This window comes from Colletotrichum scovillei (genome assembly GCF_011075155.1).
Source record: "Colletotrichum scovillei strain TJNH1 chromosome Unknown Contig00007, whole genome shotgun sequence".
NCBI classification, from domain to species: Eukaryota; Fungi; Ascomycota; class Sordariomycetes; order Glomerellales; family Glomerellaceae; genus Colletotrichum; species Colletotrichum scovillei.
This window is the reverse complement of record NW_023336265.1, coordinates 1,098,315-1,119,734: the sequence shown is the minus strand read 5'-3', so window position 1 is coordinate 1,119,734 and position 21,420 is coordinate 1,098,315. Positions and strand designations below refer to the sequence as shown.

The window sequence follows — 21,420 nt, the reverse complement described above, 5'->3', positions numbered from 1 at the left end:
AGGCGACGTGGTCTTCGTGGACGCTCCATGTGGGTTCGCAACAATGGTCCGGTGTCGTCTGAAGTGCGCACATGCTGAGTCGCAGTAGCGCATAACATACTCCAAAAGTGGTTGTCGAGGTTGCTGCCCAGGAAATTTAGACGATGCAGTCCATGGTGGCGGCGAAGGAGGAGGGAAAAGACTGCGAAAGACGACCAAAGGTGGGAACTTTGAGAGTCAACGGGAGTCGGGAAGTGCTGGTGCGGCGAGCCTTTGGTCCAATGAAAAGGTCCAATGACTAACGAACTCGCATACAAGGATGCGGCGCACGCTAGACGATGAGAATAGCTGGGGCTTTACACAGTGCAGAGAAACTGGTCCCAATCAGCCGTCCCAAGTGCGTCGGAGCCGCCAGCCAATAGCACCAGCACCCATGGCAGAATTGGGCCATGAATTGGAGCAAGGAGCAAGGAGCATGGAAAGTCGTGAGAAAGTGGGCGACAACGGGCAGGCATCGGCAGGGTATGTAATTTCGCTGTGCAGACGAAGCCGCCCTTGGTGCTTCAATAGACACTCTGGACCGGCCCAAAACTGATGATCCGTGGAGCTCTCAAGGCTTTTGTCGGTCGATGCTGGTCGTGTCATGCAGTATCTTGTGTGCTTGTTGCAATCCTTGCGGTGAAATCGTTACATTCAGCCAGGGGGACCGGAAACCAGACCCGGCACTCGCGTGGGACAATCGGTAGTCATCCGCTGGTGACGGGTTTCGGTGACGTTGACCAAAATCTTTTGACTACGAATGGTGACCGCCGCGGACTGACATGAAGAGAGGAGGCGGGGTGTGCGTTGGGGCTGGTTTTGGAGGACGAACCGGCTTGTTTTTCGGTGAAGATGAATTTCCTTTTTGAGTGAGGCTATCGTGGTTTCGAGAACTAACAACTCATCATCCAATGTTTGGATGGAGGGAGGGGTGCAATGTCAATGACTGGCGGCCGGCAATAGTATGCGGAGTGTCAATAAGGTAGGCGCAGATTGCTTTCTTAGTTGCAGGCGGCAGTAGGTTTGGAAGATCCTTGGACAAGCGTGCGTGTGATGTGGTGGTGGTGGTGGTGGTGCTGCTGCTGCTGCTGCTGCTGCTGCTGCTGATGGTGGTCAGTTGGGTTGGAGACAAGAAAGCAATGGAAAGGAAGCCGTCGCAAGTGTCTAGTTCGCGCTACTTCCATCCGAGGAGCCGAAGACCGACAGCCGGCCTTCTTTCCTCCACCTTGATGCATCGCACTTCACCTTGATCAGCCGCCGTCAAGTCAGAACGAGCAGGAAAACCCACCACACACGACACACTCCCGTCTGAGTCTCTCACACGACACGACAATCGACGGACGAGCTACTGCATCGACAAGGAATCGTAGTGCAACTTGTAAGCGGATATTCCTCTAGAGCCCGTGCACTCAGCATCCTGGACTCTGGAGCAGTGTGGTGGAGAGAAGATGATAACTTGGGAACTTGCGACGAGAAAGTGACGGGAGCACAGAAAGAGAGAGAAAAAAAACAAAAAAGAACGCTAAACTAGCGCAAGATCCCTCCCCCGTCACCTGCATGGAGTATCCGTAGTCCTCAGCGGTAACGGCAGCGGCAGCGCCACTTATGCAACTATTCCAGGCCGAAATCCGCTCTCTTCCCGCATATTTACATACCCTAAACTGCGGTGTCCTGGCGCATGAGCTGCGTGAGCTGCGTGAGGTGCAGCGTTCAGTCCGTGCAGGCGCAGTCCATCAGTCGAAGCTTCCCCTCCATGGCTCCTTCCCTGTCGTCGCGCGGCCAGACTTGCTGCTTTCCTCGGATGCCGTCGGTCTGGAAACCGCAATTCCCCTGTTCTCTCCACCTTGCTGTCTCTTGCAGTCTTGCGATCCTTGCAACTCGGAGCACACAGAATGCACTCCATCCATCCCACTTGAGCAGAGAGCCCCGCCACACTGTGTCACTGTGTGCTGAAGGACGGGACGGTGTAAGTCGGTCGTATCAGACGAGGAAAGAGAGCGAGACGGGACGACGAAAAAAAAAAAACATCTCGCTCACGCCGCCCGTCATATGCATTCCTCCCACCAGTGACCAAACCCAACCTAACACTCCCGCAACTCTCTCCCATCCCACCGTGCAACTCTACTGCATCCGCCGGCTTCCTCTCCCGCTTGCATCCGCCAGTCTTCTTTTCTTCTAGCTCCATCTGGCACTCCGGGTTGCTGCAAGCGCTTGTTTCCACCCTCCCACCCTGCGAGACTCGGGAGAAGGCCGTTATCGTACACGGATCCACGTCCAAGAACCAATATTTACCTCCCCCCCTCTCCTGCTTCCGCTCTTTCGCAACATTCCTCTTCTCTCTCCCTCGACAACATCTCTTCTGAAGACGGACGAAACTTCTTCTTGTGTAGTCGCATCCTACAGGACGTCACCGCCGCCGGCCAGGACAGGAGGAAACGTGTATAAGCGTACACGCATCCCGACATTTCATTCTTCAAGTTTCCTACGTTCCAGTAGATTCTTCGTCGAGTGTTCTGTCGCATCGTAAGACTTGAACCAAGTCGAGAGACAATGGCCCTAACCATGCAGAAAAGCCCTCGCAACCCAGACGACTTTCCCACCATTCAGCTCTTCCTCCTTGGTACGTCCATTCACCACTGCATTCCCTCCTACCACAACCACATTCCTTCACCTGGCATTCCCTGTCTTGCCGCGTTCCAACCATACACATACACACCCGCATACACACCCGACACCATCTCTTCTCTCCAGCCACGCATACTAACGCCACATTTTCAGCGATTGTTCGTCTCGCCGAGCCCATCGCACTCACCTCCATCTTCCCCTACGCCTGGGCCCTCGTCAAGAGATTCGAAATCGGCAACGCTGAAGATGCATCCTTCTACGCCGGCCTCCTCATCTCCTCCTTCTCCCTCGCGGAGGCCCTGATGGGCATGTACTGGGGCGGTCTCTCTGACCGTATCGGAAGAAAACCCGTGCTTCTCCTGGGATGCGTCGGCACAATGTTTAGCATGGTCATGGTCGGCTTCGCCTCCAACATCTGGATTGCTCTGGCTGGCAGAGCTATCGGCGGTCTTCTTAACGGCAACATCGGCGTCATCCAGACCATGGTTGGTGAATTGGTCACCAAGCCTGAGCATGAGCGTAAGAATCCTCTCCTCTGACCACCAAGCCTCGCATTGTGCTAATCTTGCAGCCCGCGCTTTCTCGGTTATGCCCTTCGTGTGGTCTATTGGCACAATCATCGGTCCCTTTATTGGCGGTACCTTTGCCGACCCCCACGACGCCTTTCCCAGCATCTTCCCCGTCGACGGCATGTTCTACCGCTACCCGTACCTTCTGCCCAACCTCGTCTGCGCCGGTCTCCTGCTCGTCAGCATCATCCTGGGTTACTTCCTTCTCGAGGAGACTCACCCCGACATGCAGCCTCGTGTCTTCATGCCCGACGACACATATGCTTCCGAGGAGACTCCCCTGCTGGAGACTTCGGACGCCATGAAGAGACCTGCCGTCGACCTGAGAGATGACAACTACGGTACCGTCCGCGGTCGCAGCGCGCAGACTCCCGCGAAGAAGGCCGACCAGTCCTACAACATCTACACCAAGCCCATCATGTCGCTGATTCTTGCGCTCTGCATCTTCACCTACCACTCAATGACCTACGACCATCTCTTGCCCATCTTCTTCGAAGACGACCGCGCCACTTCCCCGATCACCGTTCTTACCGATGCTTCGAGCCCCTTCTACACCCCTGGCGGCTTGGGTCTTTCGCTCCGCGCAGTGGGCATGATCATGGCAGTGAACGGTGTCATCGCGCTCTTCGTACAGGCAGTCATCTTCCCATTCGCTGCCGAGAAGTTTGGTGTCTATCGACTCTTCCTCATCGTCACCGTCCTCCACCCGATCGCCTACGTCATGGTCCCGAGCCTGCTGTTCCTTCCCGAGTCGCTTGTGTACGCCGGCATCTACTTCTGCTTGGCTGTCCGCAACGTCCTTTCCATCATCTTGTACCCTCTGCTTCTCATCTTGATCAAGGAGGTCACTCCCACTCCCAAGGCATTGGGCAAGGTCAACGGTCTCGCCGCTAGCGCCGCCGCTGGCTTCCGCATGATCGCTCCGCCCGTTGCCGGATGGCTGTACACTTTCGGAAGCAAGGTCGATTGCACGGCTCTGGCATGGTATGGCAGTGCTGTCGTTGCAGTCATTGGTGCTATCCAGTGCTTCTCCGTGAAGCGTGAGCGTAAGTTGGATGTGAGCGAGGAGGATGCCCAGCCTTGCTTGCAGAAGAAGGAGTCCCGAGTCAGCATCAGGGAGGTGTTCTCGGACGAGGAATGAATGTGTTGTCAGATGAATGTGACGAATATGGTTCGAGCGGGGAGATTTCACGAAACGGAGTTCAAAAAAGATTTCATGACCCAACCAAAGCATGAGAAAGGGCTATAGAAGGGGAGTTTATTTGCTTTTCTTCGGTCGAAACAGTACGGCGTCACGGATACGGGCTTGAATTTTGGAGTTGGTCTCATCCATGAGTTGTCGGATAGACTAGAGACGCTTTTTGATTTTTGGCGAGCATGGAGTTTTGTTGCATTTATTCGGCGTTGGGAGCGGCTATCACTTGGTCATTTACCACAACTACTTAATCGCTCTAATAGAATTGAAGTCATTCTGATGAACTTGGCATTCCCGCTTGAATGTGAATTGGGTGGGTGATGCCTATAACTCCAAATCAGAGAGATCGTGTTGTTTGATCGCCCAAATGAATCAGTAGCTGCGATTAATTGTTTAGAGCCATTTGTCTTACTCTCGAGTGAGGTTGAAGAGTCAGAATTCCACGAGGTTCGCAGCTCCTCCATGAACTCCAGAATTTGAAAGATCTGCCCAATGAAAATCGCCACCGCAAAAACCACACACACAAACTCAACTCACCCCCAAATTTTTCGCTCAATCACAGGCTCACAAACAACAAGCGACAAATCTCATGTGAGACTCATCACACTCACATCACAACCTGCAACTCATCCAGCTGAGACCAACCATTTTTTACACAACCTGTCAGCCAGTTTGCGACTTCAGCATTGCAAACAAACCCAGAGACAGAAAACACCCAGCAACAACCAACACCGCAGAAAAAAAGCGGGGACCGCATCCGCAATCCGCAACAATGGTCCAAATGGAAGAAATCACAGACCAAATGGCCGACGCCATGATCGCCGAAGTCCAGCGCCGCGACGCAGAGCAAGCGGCGGCAGCACAAGCAGCTGCCGCCGCCATCCCCGGCGCAGCAAAAGGCGCCGCCCTCCCGCCCGGCCACGCCCTGCTGAGCGGCAAGACGGCCGACGAGGTCCTGGCCGACCTGAACAAGTCCCCGCTCTTCATGACCTCGCTCGAGGAGAACGACGACGTTGCCGCGCTGCAGGCGCTCGCGTACGAGGGGACGGCGAGGGAGAACGGAGAAGAGTTCAAGGAGCGCGGGAACGAGTGTTTCAAGGCCAAGATGTATGCTGACGCTAAGGAGTTTTATGGAAAGGGGATTGAGATTTTGGCGGTGGAGGAGAAGAGGAGGGCCAAGGGGGAGAAGACTTTTCATACGGAGAAGGCCAAGGTCGAGGGTGAGAGCGCGGCAGCAGGGGATGATGCGGAAGAGGAGAGGGACATTGAAGTCGAAGACGACGAGGAGGAAATCGCCAAGCAGAAATCCGTCCTGGAGTCGTTGTACGTCAACCGCGCGGCGTGCCACCTCGAGCTCGGCAATTTCAGGTCCTGCTGGACGGACTGCGGTCTCGCGCTGCGGCTGAACCCGAAGAATCTGAAAGCCTACTACCGCTCCGCGCGCGCTTTACTGAAAGTCGAGCGCATCGCGGAGGCCGACGACGCGTGCGCGAGGGGCCTGGCGCTGGACGAGGGGAATAAACCGCTCCAGGCCGTGGCGCGGGATATCGTCAAGGCGGCGGAGCGGGCGGACGCCAAGACGAAACGGGAGCAGGAGCGCAAGGCGGGGGAGAGGAGAAGAGAGATGCTGTTGAAGGCTGCACTCGCTGCGCGGGGGATCAAGACGCGGACGACGGAGCAGCCGCCCGAGATGGAGGACGCGCGGATGAGGCTCGTGCCTGATGAGGAGGATCCGGCGAGTAGTCTGAGTTTCCCGGCGGTGCTGTTGTATCCGCTGCAGATGGAGAGCGATTTTGTGAAGGCGTGGAACGAGACGGAGTGCGTGGGGGATCACTTGGGGTATATCCTCCCGCTGCCGTGGGATCAGAAGGGGGAGTATGCTAGCCCGGCGGCGGTGGAGTGTTACATGGAGACGGCGGCGGGCGGGCTGGTGAAAGTGGGCAAGAAGGCTTCGCTGTTGAAGATTCTGAGCGGCGGGAGCGTGGAGGTTGTGGATGGGATCGTGAGGGTGTATGTTGTTCCTGTGGCGAGAGCCAAGGGGTGGGTTGAGGAGTTTAAGGTGAAGAAGGCTGCGGAGAAGAGGTAGTTTTGGCTTCGATTTGGACTTGACTGAATGATGATTGAATGTTTAGAAGAAAGACCTTTGCTATTACTGCGAAGAGAGAAGCTTTGACGACGGGGGCATGTTGACTACTTTATTAAATGCTTTTGAAATTCCACCAAACACCAGACTTATCCCCCGACTTTCTAGACACAATTCTGGATAGAAGAGGCAAGAGACTAGGCAAGAGACTTGGCAAGTTGATCCATTCCATCCGTAGACATTACCTGAGAGCCTCGAATACCGAAATACAAAGTGAGTGCGCGAGCAAAAACATAGGAATCTAAATACGTTCAAGTCGTTCGAGTCATCCATCCTCCTCCTCCTCCTCCCCCCCCTATCTATCCCGCTTAGCAACTCTCAGCACTTCACGCTGACGTGGCCCGCCGCCGCTTGCTGCGGTGTAGGTCAGAGCTGTCCAAGTCGCTCTGGTAGCCAGACTCCTTGCGAGACGCCGTCTTGAGCGTCATGAGGCCCAGCGCGGCGTTCTGTTCGGCAATATCGGCGTCAGACTCTTCTTCCCTCCGCCTAGTATCAGACTGAAAGCTCAGCGCGGGGCTGCTGACGCGGATAATCTCGCCAGCGTTACTGTCACAGCCACCATCGCCGTCGTCGTGATTGACGGGACGCTTTTGTGACCACGGCGGACGAGGGGCCGGCGTGTGCCTATTGTTCAGGGGCGTGAAGCGGGGGACGGCGCTGAGGTACGGATGAGGTGTATGGGCTGTGCGGTAGATCTCATCGGCCAAGCGGTACGGCTCTGGACGATTCGCAGCCACCCATCCGGAAGTGGGTGGCTGCGAGTGTCGTGCCGGAGTATGGTGATAGCCGTAGCTGTAACCTATGCCGTCTGAGCCGTTGCTGGACGCCGAGTTTGGGCACGAGCGAGTGCCGCCCTCCCCGTCGGTATCGCTGTACGGGCTCATCAGACGAGTCGTGTCGAGTCTGAGTCTTCTGTCGTCACGAAGAGGTCGCATGGGGCGCCGTTCAATATTGGGCATGTGACCGAGGGTCATGGGCGGGAGAGCGCGATGCTGTACTTTTCGCGACCTGTCGGCATCTTTGATGGCGTCTTCGACGATGCGGTGGTCTATCACCATGCGTTGGTACTCTGGGGAGCCTGGCGGGACGCACATGGACGGAAATGACGGGCCAAAGATGGGGATTAGGGCTCCGGCGATGTTGTAGCAGAACGTGGCACATACTGCCTTGGCACATTCGTACGGCATCCAGTACCCTGAAATAGTTAGTTCTCAAAATTCATATTTGGAGACATTCCAACTAACCTTGAGCTGCTATTGCGCCTCCCGTGATGCTGTGCGTGATGTCCTTGAGTCCAGGGTTGAGGCTTAACATCTTTGCAGGAACAGTCTGTATCTGTCAGTAGAGTTCCCTTCTCAGAGTTACTAAGTCCTACCTTAGAATATTTGCAACACTTGAAAAAGGGAGTCATGCGGACCAGACCAACGTTGTAGTCCCACATGACAGTGAAGTCGTTGTCTTCTCCGGGCACTTTGAACTCATACTTGAACACTAGACAGCTCGATCAGCAAAAGCAGCCAGAGAACCTCGACATTGGAACCACGAACCTTCAAAGCTTTCACGCCCCGTCTTCTCGAAGAAGTCCTTCTTCCCGCTGTTGTATGGAATATGAGCACATGACTCCTGGATACGACCAAATGGCGAGACACGAAAGCGATGGACCTCGCGGCGGGATATGTCGTCCAAGTTCTCAAAGGGGTAGTATTTGATGACTCCACGAGGCTTGTATTTGGATACTGGAGACGGATCCTTGGACATCTTGAGCTTCGGAACGGCGGGTCGGTCAAGATATGGTGACGGAGCTCTGTCTGAGTAGCAGGTTCCCGGCGAGGACATTGCAGGACTTGGGAGGAACCGAGGGGCAGGAAGCGGCCCTGGAGGCGACGGGTTAAGAAGAGAAGATACGGAAAGCATCTTGCCGGCTGTTTGTCGGTAGAAGATGTCTCGAAGGTGGTGCTATGCTGTGATGCGGACAGGACCTTGGTGAACCGGCGCAGGCGAACCTGTTCCTAAAAAGAGGGGGGGACGATAGAAGACTTAAGACAAGTCCTGCAGCAATAGCGAGACCAGGTGTAGAGGTAATTGCTAGGTCTTTGGCAGTCGGCAAACACTTGATGTCTTCGTTCTGGAGGTTGGCGACGCAGCGTCCACGGGCGTGCAGCACGCTGGCAAAGTTTTCCGGGACAAGGGGGTTCGAGATTGTCGCTTTTTCTTGGAGACACGGTCAATTCTGCAATGGATCCTGCACTCTAGTACGGGGCTCGGGGCTCGGGGCTTCTTCTTGAGTTTCGACACTCTCGGTGCAGATTTCTTTGTTGCGGTGTCTTGGAATCGACCTCTCAGCATTGAGGTCTCCGTTTGTGACCGGCCACCGCTCTTTCTTTTGCCTTATCGAGGTGAGGCTACAAAGTGATAGATGACTGGTAAGATGGTGGAAGTGGGAGACACGGAGAGTACAGACTAAAGGCGGTCTAATATGTTTCCCTTGGGAGAGAACTCACGAGACCAAGTCTAATGAAGTGAGGTTACTGCCGATGCTTGCGTGGTGGTCGCAAGATACTGCATGTGTCGTCTCGATGTTGAAGAACCGGGTAGGCCAAACGGCTCCGGGGAAGCTTCCATGCAGGAGGATCCGCAAGTCCGCTCTACTTGGAGAAATCTCACAAAAGGAGCCAAGCTATAGGCTTGCCGTGTGCTAAGATGAGAAGTATCTGAGCTACTGAGCCATACTGGGAGGGCCTACTTGGAAGAGACCAGAGATCGAAGCTAGGCAGGTTTCATCAGATATCACTAGCTCAAACATTTGGTCTGTTGAGAGGCTTCACAGAAGAACGTGGAGCTCATCCGCCAAAACCCTAGAGTCATTGGGCAAGTTTGCAAGCGCAAATACAGCAGACGCTCCCGCAAAGACCAAACAGGTATGGGTCCCGTTTTTCTGGAGGCGCACTGGGGTGGGATTTGCAGAGTGGGTTTGCGGATAGGTGCATAGAGTGCCATCTGGCCGTTGACTCTAACAGCTTGTTCGAGATGGTGGAACATGGCTGGTCATCCTGCAGCGTTGAAGATCTCAGGGCAACGTAAACCTGACTCGGCACGCGCGGGTGCGGTCCCGAAGAACAGAGAAGAGCCAGAGTACATGCTGAAGACGTCCAGTTGTGGTTTGCCATGACTGAAAGCCTTCGTGGTAGCGGTCCATCGTGAATACTGGGCTATTCCTCTTCGAATGACACGTAATGCTTTGAGCGAGCGTGGATGTTGGCCTCTCGTCAGACCGCCAAAGCCGGATCATCTTCTTTGTGGCCTGGCTATGTGCATATCCGTAGGCATACTAGTGATTTGCTGAGATAATCCTGGTTTCTTCGAGAGAAGCATGATCCGTATCATGCTTTTGTGTGGCTCCTCTTGAAGGGGGTGGCTGCAGCTGTCACCAGAAAGCTCCTTGTTCCCCCACAAGCTTGTCTGCGTACAAGCACGAAGAAAATGTCCGATGGAAAGCACAAGAGTACGGTCTATCTTGGGTCATTACCCCTAAGATGGCGTAGCGGGTCCATCGGCTGAAGTCTTCCTTGCGACAGTGGTATCGACCAGACGGTGGAGACCTTTGTTCGAACAGGTCGTCGGCCAAGCACGATCACCCTTGTGGGATCAGCCCTGGACAGATCTGACTGTCTTGACACCTCTTGCTGGGTTGCTGAAGTGATGCTACGAGTGGCAGTACTCACGAACCCACAGCATGTCGAGAATACGGAGATTGGCATTGGCCATAGTCGAGTCAATAGACCCCCTGCTTAGTACTTCGTTGATATGTTGACAAGGCATTGGCTTTCTGCGGCCTACCGCGCACCGCTACTTTTCGACAAGTATTAAGCCAGGCGTGGTCGCGGCCCCCAGGCTGGGCATTCTTGCAAACGGACCAAATGATGAGCTGGTGGGGGTCAGGGACCCTGAAAGACAGCTCATCTACGTTGCAAGGATAAAAGTAGACTTGGATGACAGCCGCTTTTCGGGCCCTTGTTGTAGACTGACGAACTGATATCTAGGCGTTTGTTCAAATGTTTCGCAGCATTAGGCGATGCCGCAAGGAGAGACGGCAACCCCGCTAGATCCTGACGACGACGAGCTGCCTTGGACCGTGATCTCTGGGTCCAAATGTTCAGGGGCCCGATAGAGTGCTGAATCCGGCGCTGTTGAGGCTCCTGAGGGAAGTGCTGGTGAAGATTCCATCGTGGTTTCAGATAGTTATTCCCTGTCTCGGTGACACCACGGTGAGTGACAGGAGAGGGGTGGCGACGTCGCCATGCGTAGTGCGACTTAAGAATAGCAGCGGTGACGGCTGTGCGCGTCGTCTTCGGGATACTTTGCTCTTTTTCCATGCAGAATTCGGGAGTAAGTCGTACACAGCGTGGATGAAAAGCGTGATTGTGTAGCTCGACCGACGGATGAGCAGGTCCACCTATGCGGCGGCCAAGAGTAAGGTCATCCGTAGTCCATCAGGCCATGAAGTCAGCAATCAATATTAGGGAGTGCTAATTTCTTCAATATCTTCTTCTGTTTCGAACCTGCAGTGAAGATTTGGTGTTCGGGTTCTCTGGGCTTGGACTTGTCGATGACCGTCATCCTCGAATACCGGAAACCAGTTCTGTTCAAGGCAGTACTCAACGTTTCCAAGTAGAGAAACCACGTTGAAGCCTCGAAATCCATTTGAAACCAATCGGGATGATGAAGGAGTCCGCCAAGCTTAATTCGCAAGTAGCAAAGGACAGAAAACGTCTCTGTGATACTGGCCTGAGGAGGTGACGGCGGTCACCTCTCACAGTGCGACCTGATACCTCGTGGTTCTACGGCTCGCCCTCGATGCAAACTCGTCGTGGCCGGCGCTGCACCACTGCTGCGTTGCACGGCGTCGGAAGGAGAATAAATGTGTGGAGAAGGAAGATACTCTTGTGCGAGCTCTGATAATATCTCCGAGAAAGTGTGAACTGTAAGGAGGCTGGCAAGGGTCGCATTGATGTTGAGGTTGATGTAGAACGAGGGGTTGTGTCACACAACAACGGCTCGAGGACACAAGTATAGCATCCAGACAATTACTGTATCAGCAAGTAGGAGCCGTAGATGCTAAACTGCCTTGAGTAGAGATCTTCTCTTGGCTCATCAAAAAAGGAAGCGTCGACATAAGCGGCCCGCCTTCCCTGGAAGTCTCGGAGACGGAGAGCGCTCTTAGCTAAGCACCCGGGCCCGTCTTCTTCCCCAACGGCCCAAAGACGCCAACCTTTTGGTTGCACACCCTCTCTCATCTCCCGAACCATCTCATGAACAGGCCCGTTCATCCAGTTTCGTCGGCCCGAGTTTAATTAACTCTTTTCCCGAAGAGGCTTTCCATTTTCCTCATGACCGGCCGTCGACAGACATTACTCGAGAACCTCACAAAGAGCCTCCTCGACCACATCTAAACCTAAAACACCAAAGTTGCTGCGTCGGGCATTGAGTGCCATGATGGTTCGGAGTACTGTTCTCAGTGCTCTGCTACACTTTTCGAACGGGATTCGTGCGCAAAAGCCCTTGCCATTCCATCATCACCAGCTAAACTCATCGTCAGGGAGAAGTGGTACGAAGCATTGCGGTGGCAATTCTACTGGCAGCAACGCAACTCGACATATTGGTCTTACACGTTTGAGAACAAGACACTCGAATGATTTTAGGACTGTCATACAGCTCGGGCATACTTTAGTGAAGGTATTCTGGGTGCAGAAGCGTTGTGTCTCTGCACTTGGCATGGAGGCGCCATAGTCTACGCGTTTCGCCGGATGTGTGTATGGTGTGTCTCACTACCTCTCACTACCTCAGAGGCGGACTGAATTCCACGCATCATCCCTTTATCGTGGCCAACATTCCTCAGAATCCCCTCAAAAAGATGGCAATGTCCTCCGAATGGGGGGATTTGTTTGTTCGTTCGCGTCAAGTGTTGCTTCTCACAGCGGCCTTGATTTATTGACAACATGGGCGCCCTTCCACCCACAATGCAGCCCATGTACGCTTATCACAACCATGCCAGGACATTACACGCGGTAACGTTTTTGCTTGTCCTTCTTTTCATATTGATTCAGGTTGCAAAAAGTCGACAAGATGCTTACGAAGTCATCGACGTCGATCCCCTCGTGCCGGTGGTCAAGCCCGGCCAAAAAGAGACTTCTGTACACGGCAGCGACTACCTGAGGGAATTCGCGGAGCGGCACAGTCTTACACAAAACATATCTTGGTACTCTCAGAGGATCAGGGTCGTACCGGAAGCCCCTCAGAGGTTCCCAATGACAAACATCAAGCGCGCGTTTGCGGGCAAGGAGTTTCAAAACATTCGTTGGGATGACGAGAGTTTCGACATGTACCCCAAGGGCGATGCAAACGATCTTCCCGTAACCACAAGCATACTACCAGGCGCCGTCGACGCTTCCGATTTGCTGTTCGGCATCTCTACGACCTACAAGCGCCTCACAAACGCCAATGACTCTCTCATCATGGACTGGCAGAGGTGGCTCACGAACGGCCATGGCAAATCGAACGGGGCGACTGTCGTCGTGACGCTTTACCGAGCTACCAGTGGAGAGGCGTGGGAAATATACGAGAAGCTGCAAGCGTTCGGCATAGACGCTACAGTGGTACCTTTGGAAAAGAAACGTGACAAGCCTTCGAGATATCTTGACTTGGTCACCATTCTCATGGATGTAAACGAGGCCTTGACCGAGCAGGAACACGGCAAGAAGTACTTTGGCCTCCTGGACGACGATATCTTCCTCCCCACCCCAGGACAGCTCACCCAAAAGCTTTCCAAGTTTGACGCCTCGAGCCCTTACTACATCGGGCTCCCCAGCGAGCGGCCAGACTGGTCCGTCGAGAACGACACGGCAGTTACGCACGGCGGCGGTGCCATCTTCCTCACCCCGCCCGCTGCTCTCCTCGTCTCGCACCTCCCGTGTAGGCCCGAAGAAGGGTTTACCGGAAACCACACCAAATGGGACAACATCCTCCACGACTGCGTGACGACCCACACCGACCTCTCCTTCCATATCCTCCCGAGCTTCTACTCCCCCACGGATGCCCTCTACAACATCCAAGCAGCGACCTACGACCTGGGCGTCTCCCCGCTAACCCTCCGCCACTACAAGTCCCGCCACCGCTTCGACCCCAGCCAGGGCCACGCGGTGACGTCCGTCTGCGGCGAGGCCTGCTTCCTGCAGCGCTTCCGTTTCGCCGACGACTGGGTGCTAGTGAACGGGTACTCGCTCACGCACTACTGCGCCGGGTCCGAGGTCGTGCCCATGGAAGCTGACGCGGATCTCCAGGGGGCTATGCAATATGGTCAGGAGGCTGAGATGCCGCTGGGAGAGGGTATCGTGCTGCACGATTCTACGGAAGATAAAGAAGTTGTTACGTGGAGGGGCACGAGGAACGTATGGCTGTTGCTGGATTCTGTTGTTGGGGAGAAGGGCGAGGTATGGCAGGCGTACGTGAAGCGACGAGGCGGCTCGGGCTTCATGGATGGAGAGGAGGAGGGCGAGGATGGTGATGGCGACCATCTGGATTCTGTTGTTGTGCTTATTTGGGAGTCTTGAGGTTTTAGGAGGGCACAAGTAAACGACTGATGTTTGACTTCACTTCAGTGATGTGTACTGGATGTGATTTGGCTGTTTGTGATCATGCTCTTTCCGTGAATAATCTCATATCCTCCCAGACCTCACCTACATATTGACAAACATAAGCTTGTAAGTCCGAGGCTCTAGAGAACCTCACAACCAAGACACCATACACGCGTTGCAGTCTGGTGCACTGTAAGATATCATTGATCTGACCTTGAAGCCCGCTCCGCAGAACAAGACACAAGACTCTTGGTCGGGTGGGCATCAAAGCCTATGACGACTGAGAATTCATTTCGGGCTACCGTTATTTCTTATTTGTTTGGATATCTCCTCGCCTAGACACAATATCACCTTTTCAATCCTTCAGTACCCCGAGCAAGACGTTCAACGTGAGCCGCCTCTCAATCAAGACGGAAAACAACAAAGACAAAATGGAATCAAACCCGGATCTCCAACCGCTCTCAAATAATCCAAGATAACCCTTCCCATTCCAAAACTCCATTCACTTCCTCCACGTCTCCCCCGTAACCTCAAAAAACACCTCCCCATCCCCCTCCTCCTTCCCAGGCTTCACAACCCCAGCCCACCTAAACCTCTTCTCAACCAACCGCCTCATCGGCACATTCCTCTCGCTCATGGTGGCACTCACCCTCTCCAGCTGCAGCCCGCCCTCGGCGACCTTCCTAAACCCCCACTCGACGGCCAACCGCACCGCCTCGGCCGCGAACCCCCGGCCCCGAAAATCCGGATTGATCATGACGCCCACGTCGCCGACTCTGATCTTCCGCCCGTCCTCTTCGTGCTCGTTGATGCCGCCGTACCCGCCGAATCCGATGACCGTTCCCTCCTTCTCTGACGAAGTCTTGCCATCATCCGTCCCATCACCAACATAAACAACTAGTAAATTCACTCTCCCCGGCCCGCTCACGACTTTTCCTTCTTCATCAACAACACTCGGCACGGAAGCGCTCTCCCTCATCCGCGCAATCACAATCTTGGCCACCTCGGGCGAGATAGCCGAGGCGTGCGGGTCGTATTTCGTATTCTCCGGGTCCGAGAGCACGGCCGAGACGGCGGCGAAGTCGGAGTCTTCCAGGGTGCGGAGGAGGAGTGGGTGGGTTGGCGAGCGGAGGGTCGTCGGGAGGTGGGATGCTTGTGTCGGTGCCATGGTTGACGAAGTTTTTTTTTTTTTGGGAGAGATTTATGTAAGAGGTTTTTTGGTGGGTAGATGGATTGCCTTGCTTTATTTGAGATGGAGTTGATGGTGGTTGTGGTGTTTACTTTGGTTCGATGTCTTGAGATGAACTAATGTTCAAGTTGGAGCGGATTGAGTTTCTGGAGTTGAGATGTATGAGGTCTAATTGTATTGCGTCAAGAACGTGACTTCAAGCAGGACAAACAAGACGAATGGGATGAAAAGTTATCAGCGTCTTTTCAACTCTCGAATCGCCGTCCTACAGAGCCCTCTTAAATCCTCAGCTTCAATGCCCCTCACCCCGCGAATCTCCAACCCCATCGCGACATGGACATTCCCAAACAATGCCATCCGTGGTCCCCCTGCACATCACAAATCCTCTACACTACACTAAATCCCCCCCTCCCCTGTGCTTACGACGTTTACAGAGCCAGCCAACCCCACCAGCTCTCACCCGCTCCCATGGAACGTCGCAATCGGCAGCGGCTCCAACAGCACCCATCAGCCAATACGAGAGTAGCGTCAGCCGCAAAGATCAATCCACCTGAATTTGGCCTCACTTTTTCTTACAACCCCAAAATTGCCTAGCTGATCCCACCATTTGCAGTAACACGGTTTTGAGTCATCCTCTCCTGGCAATCTCACGTACAGTTCTTACCTCCAGAACGGAAGGATTCAGATGCCGGCCCGGCCGCCCCAATCCGTTTCGAGAAGGTCGGTGATAACCCGGCACGGAAGATGATTATCGGCGAGGGTCACTACACGGTCTGGAGCCACGCTGACGGACCTGGTCTCCGTACGAGAATTGACGGCCGGGAGATAAGAGTCATTGGTTTCTCTATTTGGACCCTGTGACTCACTGTTCATTTCAGATTGTATTCATCAGCACGAATCGAGGCAGGCGTGAACCGAGACCCAAAGTGGTCTTTGCATCAAATTTCGCAATGCAGCATCTCTCTATGATGTGCTTCTAAATGCGTGAATAATTACCCCAAGGGCTTGAATCAACCCCGGCCAATGGCAAAACTCCATCTCTTGCATTTTAATCCAAAAACTATACCATTCCTATGCCTGCTTGCCATGCCGAAAACTGTATCAAAGAATTTCCATAAAGTCGTTTCGTTTCGTGTCGTCAGAATGGATCACCACTTATCGGGGCCGAAATGCCCTCCCTCAGGCACCGTATTATACGAGCACGCTTGCCAGTCGCAGCCTTGCTTGTACACTTCTGTGCCCCACCATTTAAAGCCCTTCATGTGCCCAGGGTAGACGAAGCCAAAGAACACCACGACAATGCCGAACGCCAGACTCGAGTCCAACGCCGCGCTCATGGTCATGGTGTACTTTGCCCACCACGCGCTCTTTCTCCTCTTGACCAGGTAGTTGAAAACATAGCATACCACCGCCCATACCGAGAAGTTGAGCCCCGTCGCTGGTGGGATCCACGCCATGGACCCGAAGACGACCGGTAGGTTGATCTTTCGGAGAATGCTGTGCCTGTTCTTGCGCGCGTAGAGCCACAGGGGAATCGGCGCGATGGCGCCAATCAGGAAGCACCACACGAGTCCGCGGTACGTTGCGTTCGGTCCGAAGAACTCGCCCGGTCCAACCACACCCCAGAGAATGGAGCCGTTGAAGTGCACACGCGCGATCGGGCATGTGAAGCCATTGACAGCCTCTGGCGTACAAATACCCTTGACGTTGGCAAACATCCAATTGAGAACCCCAATCTGGGTCAGGGACGACACGATCGTGGCCACCATTTGCACCGAAAACATGATGCGGGGCGGAATCTTCATGTAGTGGCCGAGCTTGAGATCAGAGGCAAACTTGATGCCTTGAGCTGACGAGATGTAGCCATAGGTGACAAACACCATGTTTGCAATTGGGCGACCAGGGAACACGGCGCCGCAGATGAGCTGGCAGATCAGGTAGATGCTGCTGTGCTGATTGGTCACTGCCATGATGATGCCATTGGGGATGAAGAATATGGCGCAGATCCCCAGTGACATGAGCAAGCCGTACCACGGGAGGTGGATGGGGTAACTATACGGTTAGCCTATAATCGTTTCAATTGGTAAAGGGAGTCTTACTATTCAACGACAAAAATGCCCACTGCCAGCATCGAGACAAACGTTGCTAGATACCAGGAAAGGGGAGCATCCTTGTACCGCTTCATCAGCCGGCAGTGAACATCTTCTCGGAACATCATGCCCTCGAGGTTGGATGAAGATCTTGAGAGGCCTCCGTGACTGCTGAATGATCGCTGGGGTCTGATGTGCTCAGAGCTGCCCGAGACAGGCTGGTAAACCGCCTGGCCTTCATTGCGAGCTTCCGCCATGGCCGTTTTCCACGTATTCCACATATCCTTGCCATGCCAACAAACCGTGTGCGTCAACAGCGCCGCCAGGGCAGCGAACTGAACGCCGTAGCTAAGCACATAGGTGATGGGCAGGAATACTCGGCTGTACTTGCTGTATGCGTCTCTGTCGAAAAGGAACTCAGATGTCAGGATCTTGCTCACATCGTAGACCTTGCCCTTGTTGTCGAATACTGCAGAAGACAAGATTGGCATATACGATGAATAGAACACATTGGCATAGTAGGCGATGGGCGCAATGAGCCACATGACGATGACGAGACCGCCAATGACGTTCATCGCAGCCCAGAATGGGACCAAAAGGGGAGATCCGATGTACGTGACCTGAGCCCAGTCGAAGGTCAGGGGGAACAGTCCCAGACCAGAAACAGTGCCAAATAGGTTGGCAACCACCACATTTTTCGGCGCAAACCACGTAATGACGTTGAAGTAGCTGAGACATGGCATCAGGAGGCCGGGAAGGAAGTAAAAAACGAACCCTCCGAACCAAACGAGGTAGAAAAACTTCCACCTCGATATCCTCCAGCCGTCCGCAATCCTATTCTCCTCCTTGTGGAGCGTCCCAAACATGGCCGCAGACATCAAAGTTCCGGGCCAAATCATACCGCTGGGTCGAACCAGGAATCGACGCGTAAGGCCGGCAAAGGCGTAGCCGAGGATTTGAGTCGACAGAATCAGAAGGATTTGGTAGGTTATTGTAGCTTCCTGGTGGTAAAACCTGGATTGCTCGACAATAACGTCGGTAGCGAAAGCGAAGCCGAACGAGACGTTGCTGCTCACGTATACGCAAGTATGCTCCTTTTCGTTCCACCGCCCTTGCGCAAGCCATCTGCGGAATCGGGTCACGGATCGTTTCGCCGGCGGCCGGTTCACGGCATCAGTCTGGAGAACACCATCCAGAAATTCCTCCGCAGGGTCGCTGTGATATTTGAGAAGGTAGTCCCACATGAGACCAAGTGGGTGGACGAGCAACAAGGCAATGACGGGCGTAATAGCAACACTGGGGTATCGTAGCGAGAAGAACAAGTTGGTAGATGAACCGAGAACTGAAAACAAAAACGATAGCGTCCACATCCTCGGAGTGTTGATGGACAGGGTGATATTGTCCGTTGGTGGCACCGAGGCGCGGACGACTTCATGAGGCGAATTATCAGCCGGATCCTCGTCGGGTTCGCTGCCTGTGTAGTCATCGTAGTCCACTTCGTCCTCGGCCGCGTCTGATTTCGCATCCTCGAGCATGTTTGTCGTCACTGGAGCTTGGGTCACACCAAAGCGCCCCTCCAGCCCGGTTGTAAGGGCGGCAGCATCCAACTCCTCGGACAGACGAGAGCTCTCCCTTCTTGAGGCAGTGGAGAACCTCGAAGAAGCTGACCTTGTGGTGTCGGATACATATCGCATTGGATGTGCGTTCCCCGTCCTTGAATCACTCCCGGTAGGTGATACATTGCGGCTGGGATCTTGGGATACGGCGCCGTATGAAGGGGCGTCGTCGCGCGAAGAGCGCAAGAGAGAAGGTTTCGAAGGCATTGTGCCGTCGTCTAGATGCGGGACGGGAGACTGAGGGTTCGGTTCGATCGTATCGTCACCATATTCGCCGGCGCTGGAAACGTGGGAAACGGTAGAGGGTCGGCTTCGCAGAGTGGAAGGGCGAGATCGATGGTGGCGTGCCGTGTTATATGGGTCAGAGGCGGTTTGTACGGATGACGAGGTAGTCGAAGGATTCGCAACATCAGCTTCAGCAGCGGCAGTGCTGTCGTTCGTGGGACCGTCTGCAGGTGCAAGAAGAGGCAGAGGTTCTAGAGCCAAAGCAACCGTATCGGCGTCGGGGTCGGGAGGAAAGGGTGCCTTTGGCTTGCTTTTGTGGCCGGATGCCCTTCTTTGGCTCATGGCTCCTCACCAGTCGAGTGCCAGTGGCAGTAGCCCGGACAGGCAAGAAGAAGCAACGAGTGACGGGTCAGAAACAGAGACGACAGGGAAGCGCGAGTAGTGTGAGTGGACTGTGGACCATGGACCTTGACCGTGGGCTCTGGATGGAGGGATGGAGGGGGGCACCACGGCGGACTGGTCTGGAGGGAGTGGGCGTGGGCGTGGGAATGGTAGCTTGGTGGGGGTGGCTATCGTCGGGGGTGTGGACGATAGAGAGAGAGAGACTGAGAAACAGAGAGACTGAGAAGTGTACGGATAGTCTGTTTGTGTGCTGATTCAATGTGTGATGTGGCCCAGCTGCGTTAACGGAACGGCACGGAACCTTGACTGGCCAAAGTTGACACAACTCGGACGGTTGAATGGAAGCCTAGACGTTGACAGCAATGAGAGATCCTATTCCTGTGAACTGGCCTACCCTGCCTTGCCTTGATGCTGCTCTCTTTCCCTTTCGTGAGCTGAGGCGTGGCACCGCGTTTGTTTGGCAGTATTGGGCCGCTTGTCTCGGTCGGTAGACGGGGGAAAGCCGCTTGGTGGCCAAGAAAGGAACACTAGCGGGTTTAGAGTGGAATCAGATCGGTGGGAACCCCAAGAAGCTGGAGCGGCAAGTTGCAACTACTGCACAGGCAGGGAACCACACCGGTGTCGAATTGTTGACCGGCGGCGGTTTCGCGGATGTCTAGGGATGACGGACGTTGTGTGAATGGGCTGAAAAGATGATGCAACGTAAGAGGTGCAGATGGGATTTCGCTGGCGCAGGTTGAAAGCGAGAGAAAAAACGAGTTACGGATTGGTGGACGAATGACAGTTGTCCGTGGGGGTTTAGCCTTGCCCAGAAAGGCCAGTGACCCGGGCGCAGCTCCAAGTTCCTCCAACCCATGGCCCTAATCCTGGCTGTTCGGTCCATGCTTGGGAGGCCTGGAGCCTGGAGGTGAGGATGTCAGTCAGTGCTCGGATGCGATGCTTGTCAAGGACTCAAGGGGCCTAGGATGAGGGACGAGGGATCAAGGGTACCGCCTGTGCCCTGTATCCGATTCTTGTGCGTCTGTGTGTTTGCGGAGGGATTCCCGTCACTCTCCTCTCTGTTTGTGCCCTTCTGGGACCGTGCCGTACGAAATGGAGCAACATTCCTGACTCGACTCCGCAGTCAGCGGTGTTTTGACCGTGAACAAACTATGATCCAAGGTGCTTTTGGAGGGCAAAGGAAGCATAGCAGGAAGCTTGGTAGAGCAGGAGGCATGCAATCTCTTTCTCCACGGCCAAGTCTGCGGCCAGCCTACCTCATCTCATTCCAGCTTCATACTGCGTATGCCGCCCGCCGGCTGTCAATGTCATGTACAATATCAACAACCTTGCGGTGTGTTCAGCACAGCGGATTGTGAGAAATGATGGCCATTACAAATGCAAAGACGGTGAGTGGCCCCTTGAGAGCCGGGCTTGTGTGCAACTAGAGCAAGGCACAGCAGAAGTTCCTCCAGACCCTGGTCTTATTGGAAGAGCTGTGACGGTAAGGGTGTGCTGCTGCCGCCTTAGCGATGGGTAAGATGGGCTTTCCAAGGGGGAAATGTCGATTTGCGGCGATCCCAGGCTGCCGCGACTTGCAGCTTCCCTCGCACTGCAGGCTGCAGGACGACGATCCAACGACACGGCATGTAGGCAGACTGGGCAGCCCCAGAGGAGAGATTCGGAGGCCGCAGGACGAGGTGCAGGCGTCGCAGACACGGCACGTAAGCTGAATGGG

General features: G+C 54.4%; 6 protein-coding genes across 6 annotated transcripts; 3 read left to right on the top strand and 3 right to left on the bottom strand.

The window, feature by feature from the left end:
- The first annotated feature begins 1,969 nt into the window (after positions 1 to 1,969).
- HER10_EVM0000824 (major facilitator superfamily transporter) lies at positions 1,970 to 4,651 on the top strand. Its single transcript, XM_035470592.1, has 3 exons — positions 1,970 to 2,638; positions 2,797 to 3,162; positions 3,215 to 4,651. The coding sequence occupies exons 1-3, from the start codon at positions 2,569 to 2,571 to the stop codon at positions 4,351 to 4,353; spliced, it is 1,575 nt and encodes a 524-aa protein (XP_035331176.1). The 5' UTR covers positions 1,970 to 2,568; the 3' UTR covers positions 4,354 to 4,651.
- A 324-nt stretch (positions 4,652 to 4,975) lies between these two features.
- On the top strand, positions 4,976 to 6,493 carry HER10_EVM0011829 (uncharacterized protein; the record flags this gene model as incomplete). The annotated part of the gene is made up of 1 exon (XM_035481247.1): positions 4,976 to 6,493. Exon 1 carries the CDS (start codon positions 5,180 to 5,182, stop codon positions 6,491 to 6,493), a length of 1,314 nt encoding a protein of 437 aa, XP_035331883.1. The 5' UTR covers positions 4,976 to 5,179.
- Positions 6,494 to 6,876: 383 nt separating this feature from the next.
- HER10_EVM0004875 (APSES transcription factor Xbp1) lies at positions 6,877 to 8,386 on the bottom strand (the record flags this gene model as incomplete). The annotated part of the gene is made up of 4 exons (XM_035474504.1): positions 6,877 to 7,745; positions 7,795 to 7,879; positions 7,926 to 8,041; positions 8,098 to 8,386. 4 exons carry the CDS (start codon positions 8,384 to 8,386, stop codon positions 6,877 to 6,879), a joined length of 1,359 nt encoding a protein of 452 aa, XP_035331439.1.
- A 3,476-nt stretch (positions 8,387 to 11,862) lies between these two features.
- Positions 11,863 to 14,157, top strand: HER10_EVM0012693 (uncharacterized protein; the record flags this gene model as incomplete). Its single annotated transcript, XM_035482082.1, has 1 exon — positions 11,863 to 14,157. The coding sequence occupies exon 1, from the start codon at positions 12,547 to 12,549 to the stop codon at positions 14,155 to 14,157; it is 1,611 nt and encodes a 536-aa protein (XP_035331942.1). The 5' UTR covers positions 11,863 to 12,546.
- A 526-nt stretch (positions 14,158 to 14,683) lies between these two features.
- HER10_EVM0012030 (acetyltransferase) lies at positions 14,684 to 15,709 on the bottom strand (the record flags this gene model as incomplete). The annotated part of the gene is made up of 1 exon (XM_035481434.1): positions 14,684 to 15,709. Exon 1 carries the CDS (start codon positions 15,347 to 15,349, stop codon positions 14,684 to 14,686), a length of 666 nt encoding a protein of 221 aa, XP_035331895.1. The 5' UTR covers positions 15,350 to 15,709.
- A 569-nt stretch (positions 15,710 to 16,278) lies between these two features.
- On the bottom strand, positions 16,279 to 20,580 carry HER10_EVM0001767 (OPT oligopeptide transporter). Its single transcript, XM_035471502.1, has 2 exons — positions 17,470 to 20,580; positions 16,279 to 17,422 (listed from the first exon to the last, which is right to left on the bottom strand). The coding sequence occupies exons 1-2, from the start codon at positions 19,641 to 19,643 to the stop codon at positions 16,519 to 16,521; spliced, it is 3,078 nt and encodes a 1,025-aa protein (XP_035331234.1). The 5' UTR covers positions 19,644 to 20,580; the 3' UTR covers positions 16,279 to 16,518.
- Positions 20,581 to 21,420: the final 840 nt, after the last annotated feature.

Bases quoted from the DNA above. Each gene is read 5' to 3' on its own strand.
- HER10_EVM0001767 (XM_035471502.1), bottom strand. From the start codon at position 19,643: ATGAGCCAAAGAAGGGCATCCGGCCACAAAAGCAAGCCAAAGGCACCC. The intron at 17,423-17,469 runs GTAAGACTCCCT...CTAACCGTATAG, and splicing joins GGCATTTTTGTCGTTGAATA to TTACCCCATCCACCTCCCGT.
- HER10_EVM0000824 (XM_035470592.1), top strand. From the start codon at position 2,569: ATGGCCCTAACCATGCAGAAAAGCCCTCGCAACCCAGACGACTTTCCC. The intron at 2,639-2,796 runs GTACGTCCATTC...CCACATTTTCAG, and splicing joins CATTCAGCTCTTCCTCCTTG to CGATTGTTCGTCTCGCCGAG. The intron at 3,163-3,214 runs GTAAGAATCCTC...CTAATCTTGCAG, and splicing joins CACCAAGCCTGAGCATGAGC to CCCGCGCTTTCTCGGTTATG.